Source organism: Leptopilina boulardi, unplaced genomic scaffold, assembly GCF_019393585.1.
Source record: "Leptopilina boulardi isolate dan_hultmark-lab unplaced genomic scaffold, ZJU_Lbou_2.1 LbouV2_377, whole genome shotgun sequence".
In the NCBI taxonomy this organism is placed as follows: Eukaryota; Metazoa; Arthropoda; class Insecta; order Hymenoptera; family Figitidae; genus Leptopilina; species Leptopilina boulardi.
In genome coordinates, this window is record NW_026137948.1 from 1119549 (window position 1) to 1141685 (window position 22137).

General features: G+C 32.4%; 3 protein-coding genes across 10 annotated transcripts in view; 1 reads left to right on the top strand and 2 right to left on the bottom strand.

The window, feature by feature from the left end:
* The window catches only part of LOC127287886 (pseudouridylate synthase 7 homolog), a 757063-nt gene that overhangs the window by 625312 nt on the left and 109614 nt on the right, over positions 1-22137 (bottom strand). The window lies entirely within an intron of this gene.
* LOC127287884 (KN motif and ankyrin repeat domain-containing protein 2) overlaps positions 1-22137 on the top strand; it is a 265830-nt gene that overhangs the window by 120220 nt on the left and 123473 nt on the right. For 4 of the 7 annotated variants that reach the window (XM_051315023.1, XM_051315024.1, XM_051315021.1 and 1 more), the window contains exon 3: positions 13597-13796. The exons of the other annotated variants lie outside the window; for them this stretch is intronic. In XM_051315023.1, coding sequence (XP_051170980.1) covers positions 13597-13796 — 200 coding nt within the window. The remainder of the gene's footprint in view (positions 1-13596; positions 13797-22137) is intronic. 7 annotated transcript variants of the gene reach the window in all.
* On the bottom strand, positions 14713-16777 carry LOC127287888 (uncharacterized). Its single transcript, XM_051315039.1, has 2 exons — positions 16300-16777; positions 14713-16182 (listed from the first exon to the last, which is right to left on the bottom strand). The coding sequence occupies exons 1-2, from the start codon at positions 16552-16554 to the stop codon at positions 14806-14808; spliced, it is 1632 nt and encodes a 543-aa protein (XP_051170996.1). The 5' UTR covers positions 16555-16777; the 3' UTR covers positions 14713-14805.

Consider the following 22137-nt stretch of genomic DNA (forward strand, 5'->3'; position numbering starts at 1 on the left):
TATTAGGCGTCGATATTAAAGAATATCACACAGAAAAAACCTTGTCTCATTTTTGATGCAAATCAAAATGAGCCAATGCTAAACGACATAGACAGTGGCGCCACCAACCTGGTTCATTTTTGTTGCGCATCAAAATGAGCCGCCTACACGCATCATTCTGAGTTCAGTTTTTTTCTGTGCACATTCTCAGTAAAGTAAATTATATACAAATAATTAAATAGTAGCTTAACGTTTGCGCAATAACTAATGGAAAGATTTAAATAATAATGGACCAACATATTTTTCGTACCTTTCTGAGAAGGCACATATTTATAATATAGTAAATATATAAGAAAGTATGTCATGAGATGATAAACTTTGATCGAAGATAAGAATTGTAATATTAATTAAAATAGGTAATTGCTTTAACTAAAAAAAAATTGAATAACCTTTTGATCTTACAATTTTTATCATAATTAAATTAGATCATTTCATTGTTTAAAAAAGTATATAAACCACTGTTAATAGGCTCATAGTTGTCATATTACTCCGGTGATTTTCTGCCCGAACAGTATCGTTGAGTCGGCCCTTCAATCGTGAAATTGTACTTTTAAATCAGCGTTAATAAAAAGAGTCTTGTTTCTTTAATTTATATAAGATTGAAGGTAATTTTCATTGAATTTTATAAGTTAATTTATTTCGATTGTCGTATAATATTATTTTGTGAAAGTTACTTCCGATTATTAAAGAAACAAGTTTCTTTTTGTATTAAGGTACAGTGTCGAGAAATATCTCTTAAATAATATTAAATAGTCGTTGGTGCATTAGTGCTAAATAACGAACTTAATTATTGTCATCCTGCGATACAATTATGTAAAGCCGGTTGCATTCATTGTAACAATCTAGAATCAACTTCAACATTGTAAGTAAAATTATATTTTAAAACATTATTGTCTAATAAATTGTTCATTTTAAAAGGGAATATGCATAATATTATTTACAAAGGACCCTTGTTCTTATAAAGTGACACGAATCAACATAAAAATAAATATCAAGATTTACCAACTTGATAAATCAGCACTTTACTTTACTTTTAGCTTGGGACGTAACATATGTATGTATGTGTATGTATGTGTGTATAAATCCCTTTTTTGCTTCGAAGATAATAAAATCGTATTCCTTACGTCAAGTCAAATCGATCGGTATATATAAAGTATAGTTTTAATTTAAATTTAAAGAATTAATAAAAGTTTAAAAATCAAAAATTCACATTTTGGCTATAAAATTTTGTAATTATTTAAATTTAAGTTTAAAAATGAAATAATTGTATTCTTTGCATGAAAACGAATCGATTAGTACATATAAAATTTACATTTGAGGTAAATTTGATAAATTAATGAAAGTTAAAAAATACAAAATTCACATTTTTGCTGAAAAATTTTGTATTTATTTAAATTCAAGTTTAAATATAAAATAATTGTTATCCTTGCATTGAAACGAATCGATATAATTGTAAATAATTATAAATTATATATTATTTTTCATTAATATTTAGAAATTTTAGCTAAACTGTGAATTTTCGATTTTTTAACTTCCATTAATTCTTTAAATTTAACTCAAATGTATAATTACTATAAGCTGTCATTTATTTATGTAAAAGTTAAACAATCAATTTAGCACTCAGGAAATTTTTAATTTATGACAGGTTATAAAGGCGATCCGTATTATTTATAAAGAGAGCGCCTGGCTAATTTAAATAAAAATTAAACATTTAAACAAAAGCCACATTGCTCACTAGAGGGCGCATTCCCATCAGTAAAGGGCGCGTTAATTTAAATTCGCTCTTTACAAATAATAGAATCTGGACACGCAGATATGCTATTTTAATACTGAAATTACAATTAATCTTGGATTGGCCATAATATAAGAGCTTCGGAGTATTGAAAAACAAAGTAAAATAAAATATATTTAGACAGCCACAAGTGAAAAACTGTTGATTTTCTTGTTGCTCCAATGGCTTAATAGCACCCTCAAATTGCATTTCAGACACTTTTCACTCCGATTCTGAGAGTCTATTGGTATTTTTAAATTGCGCTTGTAACTGGCTGCATCCAACGAACTTAAACAAAATAAAACAAAAGGCAGAATCTTTAATAAAAATAACGAGTAATAGAATACGAGATTTTCTTTCGGCTTCTTTGTGCATTACATAATTTCAGAACGAAGATTAAAAGTTCGGCTTCACCTTTCGTCAACCAGGTCGAGGACTAAAAAGATGTCGTTTTAATTTACGCATCGTTACAGTACTCAAATGTTTATATTACTATATTATGTCTGTATGTTTATTTCAATGTTAGTGCTTTCTCCACGAGGAAGCAATTTTTTTTGCTGATCGTAAAGAGGAAGCAAAATGATATTTTGAATTTGAATATATGATTTGAGATTCGTAATTAGCATAACCGAAAAAATAAAAAACACCCCTAATTTTAATTACCGTAAAATGGGGTAAAGTCGGTGATGAGAGGAAATTCGGCGATTCGGTAACCTATTTCTGAAATATTTAAATCTGTATTTTATAGATAGAAAAATCAAAGATTTTTAATTGTTTTAGTTGTTACTAAATCATTGGCGCAAATTGCGAAGGAATATGAAATACTCTTTTCAACTTTGAAAGATAAAAAGTCAAATAAACACCCTCTAAAACATGGACGTCCTTGTGCACTATTGTCATCAGAATAAATTGCAATTGCTGAACATTTGAAAATTGCAGGCTCCTGAGGATTTTCTTTACAAGCAAGTGAGATATGCTACATAATTTAACTATATCTAAATCAATTAGGACGTAAATGTACACTCTTCCAAAATAGTAAGCCAAATCGAGAATGGGTTAAGTTATTTCTACAGCGCCTTAAAGACTTGTCCGTTCGTTTTAGTGAAAATATCAAAAGGTCTAGAGCTAAAGTTAATGATGTAATTATTAAATAATATTTTGATAATTTGGAAGTTTCACTGAATGGGATTCCACCATCAAATATCCTCAATTATGATGAAACCAATTTTACCGATGATCCTGGAAGTATACAAGTCATTGTTAGAAAAGGATCAAAACATCCAGAAAGAATCATTGACTCCTCAAAAAGCGCCATAAGTGTCATGTTTGCAGCAACTGGAGATGGTCTGTTACTTCCTCCTTACTCTGTCTATAAAGCAAAATATCTTTATCCAATGTGGGTTAAAGGAGGGATTCCTGGTTCCCGGTACAATCGAAACGAAAGCGGATGGTTTGATATGGAAATCTTTGAAGATTGATTTTTAAAATTATGTTTACCGTATTTGAAAAATCTTCCTAGCAAAAAAGTTATGATTGAAGATAACTTAGCTAGTCATGTATCTTCTAAAGTAATAAAGGAGTGTCAGGAAAATGATATTACTTTTATTCTGCTGCCGCCTAATTCAACACCTCTTTTACAACCATTAGATGTCGCTGTGTTTCGATCCATTAAGAAAAGTTGGAGAGAAGAATTTATTGAATTTATAGACAAATAAAAACCGAGGAACGATTCCAAAAGCAGTTTTTCCAAATCTTTTAAAGTCTACAATTGATCGAATTCAAAATTTGTACACTTATTTAGCACCACTATCATTACAATTTACCAAATTTTGAGAAAAATCCGACACATGTGCCCGTCTTCTCATATGAAATGCATCATATAATAAATTGTAATTAGTAAAAATTGTAAAAAATTTATTATTTAAAAATATTTGTATACAATTACAAAAGTATTTTACAAAAAAAGAATTTTACAAAAGTGCAACAACTATAAAAGTACATTGACAACGGCAAACGACCATAACCTACACGTTTGTCAAGTAGCGCTGTAAAGTCGTTGGCCTGAGTCTTGAAAAACGGTCTAGATAAGACGAACTCGACTACGTCTATTAAAACGCTTCTTCGCGAATAGCAAAGCCGATTAGTTTAGACGGGCTTGCCTATGACTGGTAAGACTATTTCTAAACGCTAGACTTTCACAAAATTTTTCCACATGGGATTCTTAAGAGGAACGCCTACTTTAGAAGGTCAAAAAATGAGTAAATTTCAGGAATTTTTTTCTCAAACACATTGAAATAAATTGATGCGAGATTTTGTGGATGTTTTCTTATATATTTAAGCCTTTAAAATTAAAAAAAAATAAAATTTAATAATAAAATAAATGTCATATATAACGCCTCGCTGCTAAAATTTTCCCATTGCGTCCAATCTACACGGAAAGAAAAAATCTAAAGAATATTTTAAACTTGTATTATTATACAATGAAAGAAATACTTTCAAAAGTACTAAAATTAATATTATGCTTTACGAAACTTTCATTATACAGAACATAAACTTTTTTAATACTTATATGAGAAGGATGATTCTAGATAAATTTCCAATACAAGTTTAAGAAAATTATCCTAATGTTTAAAAGACTTTGTAGAATTGCGCATGCGTCAGTTTTATTCTAAATGAAAAATATCATTGACTATTATACATGCTCTTCCAGCGTGCGTTGTGTAGTTACTTGGTGAGGATTGTGATCTATCAGTTTTAGGGTGTGTGTTCAATTCCCAGCGTTCGAAGATTTTCTGTTAGGTAGGCGATTATTAAATATAAATAACCGTTAGCGATTATAATGCATATAAGTGGTAATGGAAGAACAAATTGTGGGTGCAATATCAAGATATATGATGCTTCAATAAATTAAAATTGCAAAATATTTTTTTGAAATAAATTTAATGTATGGAAAAAATTACTACACAGTCTTAAAAATGTTTTGAGCAATATGAAGATTCAACAATTATTTACTATCAAGTTAAACATTTATATACAGTAATATACAATATTGAAATTCTTTTTATACTGATTCGACAAAATTACTATACTGTATTAAAAATATTTCAATGAATATGAAGATTTAATATTTCATACATAGATTTCGTATTTTAATACAGTATTATAATTTATTTAATATTAATCAAAAATTTAATCATATTAATCTATATTTTCTTTAGACTTTATTATTATTTTTCAGACATTTTCTTTACGTGTACTTTAAAAACGGACATCAGTTATCCTGGTTTGGTGCAACCTATATCCCCTACATTCCGTCTGATGTCCCTTACAGTGCTTTTGACGCACCAAATTAGGATAACAGTTGTCCTCAACCCATAGTACAATAGTTCTACCGTAGATTGCGCATCTGATTCACCAAAAAATTTTCCTTGATATACGTTGTAATTTTGAACGCTTTTGAAAAATAAATAAATTTTTTTTGCCCTTATAAAAATTTTGGTTTTTTGCGTTTAAAAAAACGGCTAAGGGCATTATTTTCGTTCGTCTATTTTTATTATCTATAATGCTTAAAAAAATGAATACTTCAACCAGTTTACGGGCATACCTGTTTACCTACTTGGTATAGTTTAAGACTACCGAAAAGTATCTCACGAAATTCAATTTAAATTTAAAAAAGGTTATTAAGATATTTTACTTTGCTAACATATGATGAAGTAGAGATCTATCTATACTACATAACCGGACTAGCGAACTTTTTTGGTATAATAACATATATGTATAAAATTGTAATATTTTAATGTTAAATAATGTTAACCAAAGAGGGAAAAAACAATTTTTAAAAACTTTCACTAACATGGGGAACCCCAGATGCGGTGCTTTTAAAAAAAATTAAAACTTCGCTACCCGGCTGAAAAAACTTGTACAAGAAAATGTACAAGTTCTTGTACATGTTCAACTAATGTTCTTGAACAAGTTCAGCATCCGGAATTGAGTCATGTTCCGGTATCAGAACTTGTACAAGATCCTGGATAAGAAAATATACATGTTCTTGTAAATATTTTTTGTGCAGGTTTTATGTAAATTTTCTTGTACCAGATGTGGAACATGCTCTTGTACATGTTTATTTATGTTTTTTAAATTAAAAACTTTAAAGGCTGCGCAACAGTTTTCTTAATCCTTTACAGCTGCGCAATAATTTTTAGCATGCATAAGTGAAGAGTCTTAATAAGACAATAAGAACTTGTACAAGTTTTTTCAGCCTGGTATACTGTAGTACATGACCCACCTTTAATTGTGACAAAGCAGTTCAACGTGCTTCTCAAGCATTTTGAAGAAAAGAGTGTTTAAAATTTTACATATGGTGGACGCTTTGGAATTAATCTAAAAAATTTCATTATCTTCTGTTGAATTGAATATTAATATTCCAAAAATAAATCAAATGAGAATTTGCCTAATCCATTTCAGAAATGTCCAAGAAACTTCCTAATTTATTGACGTGTTACCACATGAATTTCTAATAGAGCCCCTATACGAAAAATTACTAGATAAAAAAAAATTGCTAGATTTGCGATTAGGACCATTGTCGACAGGTACATAACTTCTGTTTCTTACTAGATAGAAATTTATAAGAAACTATATGCCAAGTGCATACACACTCATACATAGTGGTAATAGTTGCAATGCCAATAATACATATATAAGGGCAATTCCAAGTGAAATTTACCAATGGACATTTACATTCGGTAAATATATTTTTTTCGATCTTCATAAAAAAAATGGTTTACGTATTTTTTATAAGTGCTCAAATTTTCAAGTTATGAATTTTTAAAAATCTGATTTTTTCGAGTTTTTTAAAAATACACCTAATTTCAATGACCTAACGTTAACTCTAAAAGTATTGCATTTAGGAATTATTGCCAAAGTCAAAAATAAAATTGTAAAAAGACAAATGAACACATAAAATATAATATAAAACTGTAAAAAGACTGAAATAAATAAAACACAAAATAAAATAAACATAAAATTGTAAAAAGACAAAATAAATAATAAAATGAACAAATAAATAATAACCGGAGACTGTCAATTACGCTTTTCTGCGGCCATTGAAATCCTTTCTCATCATAACAGAAATGATAAAGGTCACGATGAGCCGCCAGTTTTCCAGGGATTGGATCATCAGCGCTACCATGTTTTGCGGTGTAACTGTAGCGTTTACACCGGTGAACATGGTCTACCTCTCCAAGTTTCATCTTCTGCAGGCAAAGAGGGTGTACTCTGCGTTGTCCACAGGGAACTTGCAGTAAGCACACTCCGCACTGTCTCTCTTCTTAAAGCGCTGTAGGTAAGAGTTAAAACACCCGTGACCTGTCAGCGCTTACGTCAAGTAGTAGGATACCTCACCATAGTTCCTACTTCACCGGGTGGCGAGTGCTCGTATAAGGCGATAAGTCCATCGACCTTTTACCTCCCCGTCCCATTTCTCTTGCCATTTTTCGACGAGCCTGTGCCTCGCTTCAAAGCGGATGCGGTCCTTGCTAGGTCGATCTTCCCCTTCCGAGGAATTTGCCTCTTTGAGAAGGAAAATAATTTCCTCCCTCTCAAGCGCCAAAAGATCTGATGTCGGGATACTTGCAACGACCTGCACAGCGCTCGTAGATACTGTCCAATAAGCAGAGACGATACGCGAAGTAATGCTTCTTTGCGCGTACAGCATCTTTTTACAGATGTTTAAACATCTTTTTGTTCTTAAGGATGAGGCCCACGCTGGTGCTGTGTAAAGCAACTTAGGGTGGGCGACTTTCGCCACCAGTCTCCTTTTCTTTTCACGGGGGCCTCCAATATTTGGCATCACCCGTGCTAAATTAGCCGCAAACTCTATCGCCTTGTTTGACGCCGTAGCCATGTGGTGATGGAAGTTTAATCTTCCATCCAGTTCCACATCTAGGTACTTTATCTGTCTCCTCCACTTGACCTCGAATTCGTCTAACACGATTCGTGGGGATTTATAGCCATGTCTGTCTGTGACCAGCAATGCTTCGGTCTTTTCCAGGGCCATTTGAAGACCTCTGGTTTCCAGCCAGCATTTTCGCTTGCCGCAGACATTCGTTCACCAATATCCCCAGAGCTTCCGCAGAGTCAGCAGCGCACATGATCAACGCGTCGTCCGCAAAGCAGACGATCACCGCACCTTCGGGCAGGTCCATTCACAGGAAGTCATCGTCCGATACATTTCATAAAAATGGTCCTACCCTCGAGCCTTGAGGGGCCCCACGCTGCATTTCTTCTTTGAGAATGCAGGTGTCTCCTCGTAAATAACCCACTTATCGCTAAGTGTAAAATAAATATCCATTATCCGCAACTAATAGGGCGGTATACCCTTCCTTATCATCGACTCTATGAGATCTTCCCATCTCGGGGAATTAAACGCGTTTCGTATGTCTATTGCTACCAACGCTCAGAAGCTCTTTTTCTTATCTGGACCCAATTAGTTTTTCCCTTCTCTGGCTACGTCCACAACTGCCTTTATGGCATCAACTGTGGACCGACCTTTACGGAATTCAAATTGGTAATCCGATAGACTATTCTCTCGGCATTGACGCATCGCAGGCGGTGACGATTATATTTCTCACCGCCCGCACTTCACCATCAAGACTGTTAGGCCTCCTTACCCAGTCCAACTCTTGAATTAAGCGGGCTTCTAAAAGGGACTGACCGAACTTCTCCTTGTCGAGTCTCTTAGTGTTCCACAAGTGGCTTTTTCGACTAGGAACTTCCTGTCTTCTGCCTCTTCGTGTGTCTCCCACTGAGACTGAGAACTGGATGTACTGGTGGTCAAATGCGGTATCCCAGCAAACACTGTTATATAATAGTTATTTAGCAATTACATAACAGAAAATCACATGTGATATCATAATAAATTGATGGTTAAATTTTTGACATGGCATTATTTTTTGTTTCGAGATATTAATTAATTAACTAACAAAAGTTAATAAAAAATGAAATATTTTACGAACAAATAAAATTAGAGTAATTTTAAAAACAGCATTAGAATGCTTATCAAAATCCGCATCCAACGAGCCCTATATGAACTATTTCTAATAAACGGGTGTTAAATTAATAATAATTAATAAAATTTATTTAAATAATTAATAACATTTGAATAAATGAAGATAAATAGTCAATTTTTTTTATTTGGAAGATCATCTAATTCTGTGTTAAATAAAACCAGTATAAATAACATTTTTAACAAATCTAAATTATTAACAGATGATTATTGAAAATTGAGACCCTACGACACAAGTTGGAGGGGGCTGCCTACCTACTCAGCATGGTATTTTTCAGTCTTTTTCTAAATAACATTTTATAATTAATTTTTGATTCTTGGTAATACTTAATATTCTTTTTTTGACACAGAATTAGATGATCTTCCAAATAAAAAAAGAATTGACGATTTATCTTCATTTCTTCAAATGTTATTAATTATTTAAATAAATTTTATTAATTATTATTAATTTAACACCCGTTTATTAGAAATATTTCATATAGGGCTCGTTGGATGCGGATTTTGATAAGCATGGTGTTTTAAGTACTCTAATTTTAATTGTTCGTAAAATATTTCATTTTTTATTAACTTTTGTTAGTTAATTAATTAATATCTTGAAAACAAAAAATAATGCCATCTCAAAAATTAAACCATCGATTTATTATGACTTAAACAATATTCATGATTTTTTTCGCGCTTCTAAATGAGGGAGAACATGTTTAAAAGTTATAAACAAATTTTATTTTTTAAACAAAGTGTTTAAAAATTAATATTATTTTTAAAAATAATTTTTTCTAAAAGTTTAAGATCTTCTGCGTAAAAAACATTCACAACATTTTTCTCTATTTTTAGTAGGAAAAAAGTTATAAGTAAATTAAAAAAATATTGCTCAAATTTGTTATTGTAAATATCTCGAAAAATATTAAAAATTTCAAATTCAAAATTTGTACACTTATGTAGCACCACTATCACTACAATTTAACGAATTTTGAGAAAAATCCGAGACTTGACCCGTATTCTCATAGAAAAAAATGTTGGTTAAAAAATAACATAAATATTCATGTGTTATGTCACATACTTTCATAACACAGTCCCACAAAAAAAAGTGTCGTGCGCGGCAGACCAGACTAGTCATTTCCCATGTATTTTGACGCGCTGAACACGAATCCGAAGTCCGTTTTGCTCCATCACGTCAGGATTTTTTTCTAACCTCCAAAAACCTGTCGGATTTTGAGAGGTAGGCTATTTTTTTAAAAAATTGATGGATTTACTTCAAAATTGGTATCTAGGGGTTTTTTGGGTCGCTGATGACGAATTTGAAGTTAGATTTTCAAAATTCAAAATGGCGGCTCCAATATGGCGGACGAATTTTGTAAAAAGTGATGGATTTACTTCAAACTTGGTATCTAGGGGTTTTTTGGGTCGCTGATTACGAATCTGAAGTTAGATTTTCAAAACTAGAAATGAAAATTCTTATATACATAAGTAAGGTATTCACGTCTTTTTATGGTAGCGCACTCTTTTGTCCTCAAAGGATTTGTGTAATGGATTTCTTTTTAAATTGGTGCCTCCAGGTACAATATCCCTTTTCAGCATCCAACAGTAGTCGGCCATCATATTTACATCCCATCTTCCTTGATAACGACGCTCAAATTCTGTCAGATCACGATGGAATCGTTCTCCTTGTTCTTCACTGTAATCTCCCAAATTTTCAGGGAATTAATCCCGATGCGAGTCTAAGTAATGCAACTTTATGCTCATTTAGCATCCTAACTTACCAAAGTTTTTAATCATATCACTAACTATTTGCTCCCAATTTTCACTCTTGTGATTACCCAGAAAATTTTCGACAACTGCTTTAAAACTAAGTTATGCGGCTTTCTCCTTTTTATTCATCTTGGTGATAAATTGCTCATCTTTTAACAATTTGCGAATACGTGGTCCGTCGAAAACCCCTTCTTTTAGTTTCGCATCAGAGATTTCTGGAAACTTTTGTTCCAGGTATTTCAAACAGTTTCCTTTTTTATCTAAGGCTTTGACAAACTGTTTAATTGCTCCTAGTTTCGTGTGTAAGGGCGGAATTATCACCTTTGAAGGGTCGATATCGTCCGCCATATTGGAGCCGCCATTTTAAATTTTGAAAATCTAACTTTAGATTCGTAATCAGCGACCCAAAAAACCCCTAGATACCAAGTTTGAAGTAAATCCATCACTTTTTACAAAATTCGTCCGCCATATTGGAGCCGCCATTTTGAATTTTGAAAATCTAACTTCAAATTCGTCATCAGCGACCCAAAAAACCCCTAGATACCAATTTTGAAGTAAATCCATCAATTTTTTAAAAAAATAGCCTACCTCTCAAAATCCGACAGGTTTTTGGAGGTTAGAAAAAAATCCTGACGTGATGGAGCAAAACGGACTTCGGATTCGTGTTCAGCGCGTCAAAATACATGGGAAATGACTAGTCTGGTCTGCCGCGCACGACACTTTTTTTTTGTGGGGCTGTGTAATTGTTACCTAACAATTAAAGAACAATGTGACATACAAAAAGTTACCACATTGTGATGTAATAAATATATCATATTGTTATATAACATATACGTATACAAATTATGTAACAATTATATCACCATAGAATAACAGAATTATATCACAGCGTTTCATTCTCATTATATAATGGTTACATTTAAATAATGTTACAGAGTGACATAACAATGTGACCTATTTGTTATCTACCTGATACATAACGTGTTTGCTGGGATAATCCTCAGAGAACTGCTAGTCGCATATGCGGCTAAATATTATGTAGGATGCGATCGTTAGATCTATAATGGATCCGATCGCATCTCTTCTAAACGTCCATGTTCTTCCCCGGTTTGCAACTGCAAGGTCGTTCCTGGAGATTATTTCGCCGGTCAGAATTCCTCTTTTATCGAGCCTTGTCTCTGCCCACTCTGGAGACTTTGCATTGAAGTCGTCAGTGACGAGAACATCCAACTTGGATTCTCGAAGGCTCGATTCCAGGTTCTGTATATCGGATTCGAAGTCTGCCAGTGGATCGTTTGGCGAGAAGTAACAGCTATACATACGTATGTTAGCCACCTCCACCCAAACAAATTCACTGCTCGTCACTAGGAACTTGTCAACTCGCAAATTCTGGGTTACACACCTTGATGGCGGCTCTCTTCGCCTTGTCTTGATACCAGGGAGCGAGATCACTTCCTCGATACTGCTCACTGCAGAACAGGATATCGGTCTCATTTTCCCTGGCTGTTTGCATCAGGAGGACCTGTTCATCCTTACTTGTATGCAGATTGACCTGAAGAAGCATTAAGGATTTGCCCTTTTAAGCTTTTCCAGTTCCTCCCTGTCAACCGTGCAAGAAATTCTTCCACTTAAATGGTCTGTCTCAGTCTTCTCCAAGTCAGCACATGTCAAGCACTTGGGATTTTGCACCGGACAGCTCTTCGCAAAATGTAAAGTTTTCTTTACATTCATTGTAAAAATAAAAAATTTTTGTGACATTTTATTTTAATTAAAATAGATTAACTAAAAAATAACAAGGGTTATCTGATTTATTTTTCATCATGAGTTACAAACTGAATTTTTCTGAAGTTGGAGCTTATAAAATCATTTTTGTCTTTAGAATCTCATGTAAGCATAGGATAATGGATAGCGTGTTAGACTTCGGTGCGTTTGGTTGCGAGTTCGATCCTTGCGAGCTATAAATATTTTTAAAATGTATGTATGTATAAGATTGCGTTTAGTGTTGATATGTATGCAATAATTAAATGATGATTTTAAGACAACATCCAATATATGTTTATAGTATAATTAATAATTTTTACATTTTTGACAAAGGTCGGCCCAACTTTGGGAAAAGTAGTTGGGCCAACCATTGACCCCATTGAGCGGCTGCCCGTTATCATTCCGCTAGTTGGACCAACTTTGGCACGTAAAGTTGTGTTAACTTTGGGCCAACCTTAAATTTGCACCTGGGTAAAAATTTAATAAATTTTTCTGATAGAAATTAAATACACTAAACATGAGTTTCAACATCACGCGTGCGATACACACGTCGTGCGTCATATATGAGGACGCATCTGCGTGCTCAATTGATGTCACGCCGTGCAGGTTAATCCGCACGCGAGCGAGTCTAACAATGTGCATCTATTCTTGCTATCTGGATACTTAAAGCGGCACCAACATTGTGCGTCCACCATATGTGAAACAAACGCTTTTATCTCGAAAACCCTAGGGAAGCGACCCAGACAGCACTGAAACTTCCTTGAACCTTGACTGAGCCTCATACGGCGATGTTTGTAAACTTGAGTTGCGAGGTTCATACTAGGTTCTGTCAATGTTTAAATGTCCACACATATTGAAGTTTGGGCGCAGAACTTGAGTAAATATTGCATTTAATAAATCATTAATAAAAAAATAAATTTAATATTATTAATTTATAAAATAATATTAATAAAAAAAAGAAAAGAAAATGAGTTTTCTTCCGACGGGTTGATTTTGAGATTCGAACCCTCGACCACCATAGTTCTCAACAGTACTAATGTGCGGCCATTTAAGTATTGACAGAATCTTGTATAAACCTCGCAACTCAAGCTTCCGAACTTCGCCTTGTGCGGCTCAGTCAAGGTTCGGAAAAGTTACGGTGCTGCCTGGGGAATATATGTTCTGTCGAATTTTTCTGAAAAATTTCTTGCTATTTATATTATTTTATTTATTTTAGTGAAAAATAATGGCTCTTTATCTACCACCATCTGCGCAAAGTGTATATGTTGCCCTTATGGATATCACATAGATTTAGATTTTGTTCGTTATTGTGAAGCCGTATCGGCAGAAAGTAATAGCAGCCGATCCTGTAGTGACAAACGAGAAAAAAAAGAACATAGAAGAAAATGTCAATCAATGGAATTCCTCCTAGGTTTGGTAAGTACTTTTTTATGTAATCTAAACTTTATATTTTTCAAGATTGTCCCGCAAACCGGAATCGTCAATCCAAATCAAAGGTCAGAATTCAAAAGTTGGCTCATTTCTTTCTAACTTCAAAAAACACTTTTTGTTATATTTTGTACTGTACAAAGGAAACGTTTCTACTTTTGAATATCTCTATCAATTTCTTTTAAAGATTTTTTAAAAGAATTTTCTGTAATTGGTTGATTGCGGGTAAAAAATCCTGTGTATGATACATGCTTTAATTTTTGTAACAGTTTTTATTTCAGTCGGTAAAATTATCTATATTTTTGATTTCGAATATATATGTGCATAGGGGTCGTGCACATAGTACGTCACGCGATTTTTGACCAATTTAGACCCCCCCTCCCCCCATGTCACACTTCGTCACAAACCTTGAAACCCCCCCTCCCCCTATAAAGTCACGTCACACCTTTAAATTTTTGGTGTACGTAATATTAGACGTACAGTATAAGCATGCATAAAATGTATCATTCGAAATTTATGAATGAATAATTTAAGGTTCTTAAAACTCTTTTTATTTATATTAATTGAGATCATGGAATATAATTTGCTTTGTTATATTGATATATTTATCGCGTTTTTTCTTCTGACCAAGCAGAAGTACACCACTCTTTGATACTTTGTACCACTGGCATTCCTTTGGTATTCGTTTCGGGAAATTCGGGAATACAATCATGATCCACTTCATCCTCATCTATCCACATGGCTTCTTCAGGGGCATAATAATCTTCCTTGTAGACGCACAGAAGCTCCTTAGCTCTTCGTGCTGCAACTCTTTCTGTGCGAATTTTTTTCCGGGTCAGGCTTTTCATTTTGTTTTTTATGCATCGTTTGCATATGCTTGATAATTGCTCTGTTTGACGCACGATAAATCCCACAAACATTGCAAACCCTGTTGAATAAACAATAATAATATAGAATAATAAATTAAATTAACAATTACAAAATATAATTTTTTTAATTACCTTGATTCGAGCGAAAACTGTAGACTGGGACAGTAGTAGTCATACGGTAAAATTGCAAATTCTTCAGTTTGAGGTTGAAGTTGAAGAGCCATACGCAGAAGAAGAGGACAAAATTTGCCTTCGTTGTCCGTATTTTTTACAGTAATATATCCATTAGGGGTTTGCTTAACAAGCACTGGAGGCGGCAAAAAACCGTCAGGCAGAATGTTCCAGAGACTTGATCGTCGAGGACTACAGCATTTCTCATCGTTGCATTTCACGATTTGCAAGAGGTATTGAGATTCGCGAACATGCGTTGAATACCATTTTTCATTTACAGGCAAAGTTGAAGCTGGATATTCTTCCGGGCCGATGTATTCCGCCTCGACGGGAAAATTATCTATTTCAATAGAATTCCAGACTTCAGCCAAAACACGCCCTGCGTGCTCAAAATTTCGTTTTTCCAATTCTTCGTCAACTGTCTCATTCTTTGAGTTAAGGTGGGACCCAAAATGTTCATGACATAAAATTAAACCAGTGAGCTCCTTGCTCAGTGGTGCCATGCGTCGCTCTACTCTATTATATGCACTACGTCCCGGAGCATTAGTGGCAATATAATAGGCATCCAAATTGAACTTTAAAAAATGTTTAATGGCTTCAGCGATGACTCGAGGGTAACGAGGGTTTTCATCTGAGCCACCGTCGCAGGTTACAATAAAAATCGGCTTTACTGAATCATCCTCAGTTTTTGCAAATTTTTGGAAAGTTGGAATTTCGATAAGTCTGTCCAAATCTGCAGCATGCGTTTTGGCATTGGATGAACAGTGCTTTCCACTGCGAATTGCGATGTAGGTGGGTCCCGAGTATGAAACATCTGAGCTTTGCCCTTCTCCATCTCTAGCAATGTCAATGCAGGCGTACACTGAAGGAATAAATTTGTGACGTTCAGCAACAACAAAATCATGGTCGGGTAAACGAACTTGGTAATCGACGTGCATGAGAATGGGAGCCTGCTTTTTAGCAGCAGTGATTCCCAATGGCACTCTAGCTTTGTCGTCCTGTGATAGAAAGAACACCTGATCTGGACCGAGCACTGATGCCAAGGACTCTAAAGATCGCATGGTTGCTGTGCAAAATTTGCCATCAACATCATTTGCATGATGATCCGCTTCAGGTCTGGAAAGCTTCACCGGAACAGTCACAACATGGCGTTTTCCTTCAATCGTTGTTGAGCGTTTTGGAAGAAGTCTCATATACAACGCAGAGCGACTTATTTGATATCCTAGTTTTTGCATTTCGGCGTGAAGATCGTATAATGTACGACAACTGCGAATTTTTTCAGATCGACGTCTGTCATCTGCGGCTCCTCCAAATATGGCAATGTCAGTTATTGTCTGCAAAATTTGTATAAATTATTATAAATAAAAATATTTTTAGTTTTTGAAAATTTCGCAATTTTTAGACTTTTTAAATAATATAAAATTACGTATACATGAAAGTTTGTACCATACCTTAAGAAGATCAGCTTGATTATCTTCGACTCTTGGTTTTCCTATTTTATCGCGAATTTTTAACTTCCCTGCCAATTCAGGATGTTCCTCTAATAACTCGGCCATTTTCTGTTTTTTGGAATCGCGCAATTTTTGTTGACGTTCAGCATCATTTTGTTTCCGCTTTAAAACTTTTTTCTCTTCTATTAAAGCTTTCTTCGTAACTTTGATCTTTTCATTCGTGTCGTCTGATTCTAGGCCTGATTCACGTGCCATGATCAAACTATTTAGTTGACTTTCAAGTACGCCGACTTTTTTTTGGGATAATTCCTGCGATGGCTTTTCACGAGATTTTTTCAATAGATTTGCAGTTTGATTTTCGTCAACTGCAGTTGCAATATCAACCTGTCAAATATATTTTTAAATTTTATTTTATTTTTGAAATTAAATTTAATTAAAGGTTAAAAGAAATTATAATTAACCAAAAACTGCATTTAAATTTTAATTTTAATTTCGATTTGTTTTTTTATATTTACACCGAGAAAAAGAAATTATTATTTATAACAAAAATGATTGTTAATATAGAACTAACACATCTGATTTATTATTGCAACATTTTTTATTTTGCAATTATTTTTTATTTGGAAAAAGAAAAAACCAAATATTTCTCAACTACAAAATTATTCATAAAACAAAGAATTTAATCAGGGTTGCTACAGGACCTGGAAAACCTGGAAAAGTCATGGAATTTTAAAATTTGACCTGGAATTTTATTAATTCAAATGTTTTTTTTAAATTATCAATGAAAAACTTGAATATTCGTTAAATAATAATTAATTATTTATTTTATAATGAAAAAATAATACTTTTTAATTTATCAGGTTTTATGAAGTAAAATAAATGAATTTCTAGGAATTTATAAAATTTCCCTGTTTTTGACAGATTTTTTTTTTTACAAATTTCAATTGTCATTTTCAATTTTCCTTAAAAATTTAAATAAGTTCAAAAATATTTAATGTTTCTTTATGTTCTTAGATTTATATTTCGATAGTATTTTTATTTTATTTTATTTTTTATTATTGATTTTTATTTTTTTTCTATATAAAATGAGAAACATTAAGGGGGGCGCCTACTTTATCGGGTCAAAAAAATCGATTTTTTAAAAGTTGTCTTAACTGAAAGTACAACTATCAGAGAATATGCTCTTAAAATATTATGTCAAAATACAAAGTATTTTTCGAGTTACAGCTTGTAGAACGCAATAAAGCGCGTGGCCTGGCGCGCGAATCCACTCGCGGTCTCTAATACTTTTCATAATTTGTTGCGCTTATCTACTATTACATCTACCATTAAAATTACCATTTATCAGTAAAATGTCGTCTTATCTAAGAGCTACCCATAAAAAAATAGTCGTTCATCGAGGCCTGTGACTGCCGTAAGTTTTTAAAAAACAGCACTTACATGTTTTTCAATCTTTAAACTCGTTTTTCTCAAAACACTGTTTTTGTAGTTTGCGTACACGATAGACAAAAATCTATTCAACCGATTAAGGTCTACCTGGGCTTGTTTTGAAGATAAAAAGTGTCTCTTCTGTATGAATTAAATTTGTTTTTGATAGAGTTAAATTTAGTGCTTTTTTTTAAAGAAAAAATGAGATTTTTTTTGGCGAAAATTAAATTTTTTTTTAAAAAGTCATGTAAAAATGTCAGTTTTTACTTTCTATTGAAATCTTTTAATTCATACAGAAGGCAATAATGTATATTTAAAGAAAAAATTTTGTTTTTTTGTTTTGGATAAGAATTGTGGACCCTAGGTTGTACGCAATGGGAAAATTTCAGCAGCGAGACGTTACATATATGGCGTTTATTTTATTATTAAATTCTATTTTCATTTAATCAAAAAATTATATTTCAAAGATTTAAATATATAAGAAAACATACACTAAATCTCGCATCGATTTATTTAAATGTGTTTGAGAAAAAAATTCCTGAAATGTACGCAGTTTTTTACATTCTAAAGTAGGCGCCCCCCTTAACAAGTAACTTTCTTTTAAAATTGCAAGTTGTCCAAATTATAAGTAAAAATTTCAAATTTTTTTTAGTATTTTAAAAATCATTTTTCTGTTAAAAGAAATGATTTCAGATTTTTTAATTTTTGTTTTTTTAGTTTTTTTCAAAACTTTGACGCTTTGCAATTTTTAGGAAAAAATTATATAGTTCAAAGGTTATAAATAATTTTTATTCTATAAAAAATAACTTTAAATTAATTTCATAAGAAAATGAAAAAGCATTTATTATTTTAGAAGTCATCTAATTTTTTATGAAACATTTAAAATGATACTTTTTCAAAAAAATATTTGAATAAAATATTGACAAAATGTCTTTTTCAAGTTCTTTTTTCTTATTTCTTCAATTCTTTAAAAAAATAACCAAAATATGTTTAGTTTCCATACATTTCACGTTTTTAATTAATTAAAAAACGGATGATCTTGAAATATTTTGATTGGTTGTGTATTTATAGAAAATGAATTAAAAATTTATCAATAATTAATAAAATAATTAGATATTTATACGATAAATTCATGTGTAAAATTGACCTGGAAATTTTTGAAACTAGACCTGGAAAACCTGGAAAAGTCATGGAATTTCAAAATCAGATTTTTATAGTAATCCTGAATTTGATACAATAACAAAATAAGATTTGTTTGTTCTATATGAACAATCCATTTTTCCGTGTATGATAAAAAAATCTTTCAAAAAAAATTCTGATGGATAGTAAAAATAAAGAAATAAGAGTTTTATTTTGAATTTCACCAATGACAGATCCCGTTCGTTTTGAAAACTTGTTTACCTAAAGATTTTAATGTTTATCAAAAAAATTTACAAAATTGGTAACAAAAATGGTTAATTGTTAGGTTATTACTTACCTCAGAAGCATTCGAGTCTGTTAACTTTTCTTGATGCGTAGATGGACAAAAATTAGTTGTTTCACCTTTGTTTGTGGATGATATCCCTGAGAAATAATTTAAAACTTTTGCCTTTTTGGTGGTTGATAAACAATTTAATTTTTTTATTTCTTCTTCGACGGCATTAGCAACATTCTCACTCTTCTTTAAAGTGGACCACAAATCATTTGCTTCAAATTGCAAAATTTGTTTTGATTTTTCCGCGTGTGCTTTTTTGTAAGCCTCGTAAAGACGAGGATATAAATATCCCGATTTGCTCATAATTCAAAACATGTATAAAAAAACTAAAGAACTACATAAAAACTATATCAATGAAACTAATGACGCGAAAAATACACAGTATTTTCTGCACAACTCAGTCAAAATAAACTGCGAGAAGCTTTCACTCCTACCATGTCTCCGTCGGAAGAAATCACACTAATAAAGTCCACGTCTGTGAGCTCCCCACCACTTCTCACTCTACTGTGCTACGTTTACTTATAAAAAGTGAAAGGGAGCTCATGGACATGAAGTTTCTTAGTCGTTGTTATCTTGAAGGACGTAAAGTGGGATCAAAAGCTACGCAAGTTTAGACAAGCTCAGTGAGTTGACTCTTTCTCGTTTCTCAAAATCTAGTTAATAATTATACAATAAAACCGTTATTTTTTATTTAAATTTTCCTTTTTTAGTAAGTATATTTTAATAAACAAATAATAGAAAATAGGGGAAAAATATGAATTAATAAATAAAACGACATTAAAAAAGTGTGACGTAACAGTCGAGCTTACCCCCCCCCCGTCCCCCTATGTCACATTTCGTCACAAATCTCTGACCCCCTCCCCCCCTAGCTGCGTGACGTACTATGTGCACGGCCCCATATCGTAATAACCTCATTTATTTATCGTATAATAGTATTTTAAAATGATTCGGTTGACACTGTGTTTGTAAATAATTTTTATTTGCGCCAAAAAAATGGGGTCATTGGTCCTAAGATGGACAGTCCGGTGGCCCTAAGATAGACATCACTTCTTAATTTTATTTATTTTCAATGTTACAGTTTCTTAATAATGCTCTAAGCTTCATAATTGAAATTTTTTCTATTTCTACTTCGAAATTGTGTTGTTATCAACAGAGAATATGATTGCGTGCCATAACTGTCAGAGAGAAGTGCACTTAAAGTGCGCCAAAATCTGCAGACCCTGGTACGAATTTCCGAATTGTAACTCAGACAATTCAGATTAGAGCTGGATTTATTGTTAATTTCTTTTACTTAATTATAAAATAACTAATCTCTTATTAAATTAATGATAAATTAAATAAATTAGGTTGGATAATTAATTAATTGTCTTACAATATTATTTAATTTTTACCATTTAAAAAATGTTAGAACTTTTAAAAAATATAATAAAGAAACAGAAAATTGGTTTAAAAATCCTTACTTGATATTTTTTTACACGTTTTTTAATACATTTTATGAAGGTGTCCATCTTACGGACACTTTTTTCAAATCGAAATTTACAACAATTTGAAAAAATTCTTTAAAAAATGTTTGTTTGCAATTAAAATTTTTTCTTAATGACCAAAGGATACCTTATTTATTGTGATTTCATACGGTATGCAACATTTTTAAATATCCTAAAACGTTTGAATGTTAGAGCACAAAATCAAAACTATGTCTATCTTGGGGCCCTCTCCCCTAAATAAATGCTAAAATGACAAAATAAAATTTTTTCATAGTGTCAGAAAAGTGTATTAATAACAGAAGGAATGAGCGAACGACAAAATAAAATGACTAAAATTATTCATTACAATGTAATTTAAAATTTTGAAACGCTATTTGGCGTTATTGTCATTATTATTATGTTTATATAACGCTTTTATGGTCACGGCACCCTGTATCATGGGTTGGGCATTTAAGTTTTAATGGGTTAATCTTTTGATAAATTTGTCAAAATAAACAAAAATTCGTTAAGTAGGTTTTCTGTAAAATTAATAAAAGTGGTTTTTTGCAAACAGCCCTCCGCCGATCATTTTAATTTTTTTGTCAAGTTAAGCGGTTGGTACCACATCTCAGTGACTTTTCTTAAATATTTTTTTTATTACAAAATTTATTTTATTCACTTCAAACTTTTTATACCTAAAAGAAGAGGTTTTAAACTATTAAAAAAAATTGTTATTCCTTATTTATTGGGGGTTTTCGGCAATCACTGGCAGTTACTGGAACCAGTGAACAGTGGTACTGACGCAATGTTTTCGTAATTTTGCTTTTCAAATTAAAGCCTAGTTCACATGTCTGCAATTTATTTGCGGATCATGCGCACTGCGATTTTTTTATGTTTACGACAAAAACAATGACGCAATAGTTAACAGTGCTTGTGTTGACAATTAAGTTAAGATTGTGAAAATAATAATTAGCTCTACTGTAATAATTTAGTGATAATGGGTGACGAAAAACAAATTTTGAGCGTTACAGCCGTTGTTGACGGTAAAGGTACGGTCATACGACTTTTGGAAAAACCATTCTTGTCTTTCTCTCTCCTAAGACAGAGGCATAAGATTGTCTCACTCTGCATTTTCTTACATTTCCCAAAGACGGAAAATGCAGAGTGAGACAAACTTATGCGTCTGTAATAGGAGAGAGAAAGACAAGAATGGTTTTTCCAAAAGTCGTGTGACCGTACCCTAAAACAGGTGACCTGGTGATCAGGCCCGAGGATCGTGCTATGCTGTGCTACATTCTTGAATCCAACGGTAAGAGAAAATAATTTCAATTATCCATATTTAAAGTCTTTAATTTCACAAATTTTATTAATTTTGCTTCCTCATGGAGGAAGTATTGTTTTACTGCCCCTACATCACCGAAAGTTTTCTGAAAATTTATTTAATCAGCATTAAAAATAAACACGTGTAATTCC

Bases quoted from the DNA above. Each gene is read 5' to 3' on its own strand.
- LOC127287888 (XM_051315039.1), bottom strand. From the start codon at position 16,554: ATGGCACGTGAATCAGGCCTAGAATCAGACGACACGAATGAAAAGATC. The intron at 16,183-16,299 runs GTATGGTACAAA...CAAATTTTGCAG, and splicing joins ATCAAGCTGATCTTCTTAAG to ACAATAACTGACATTGCCAT.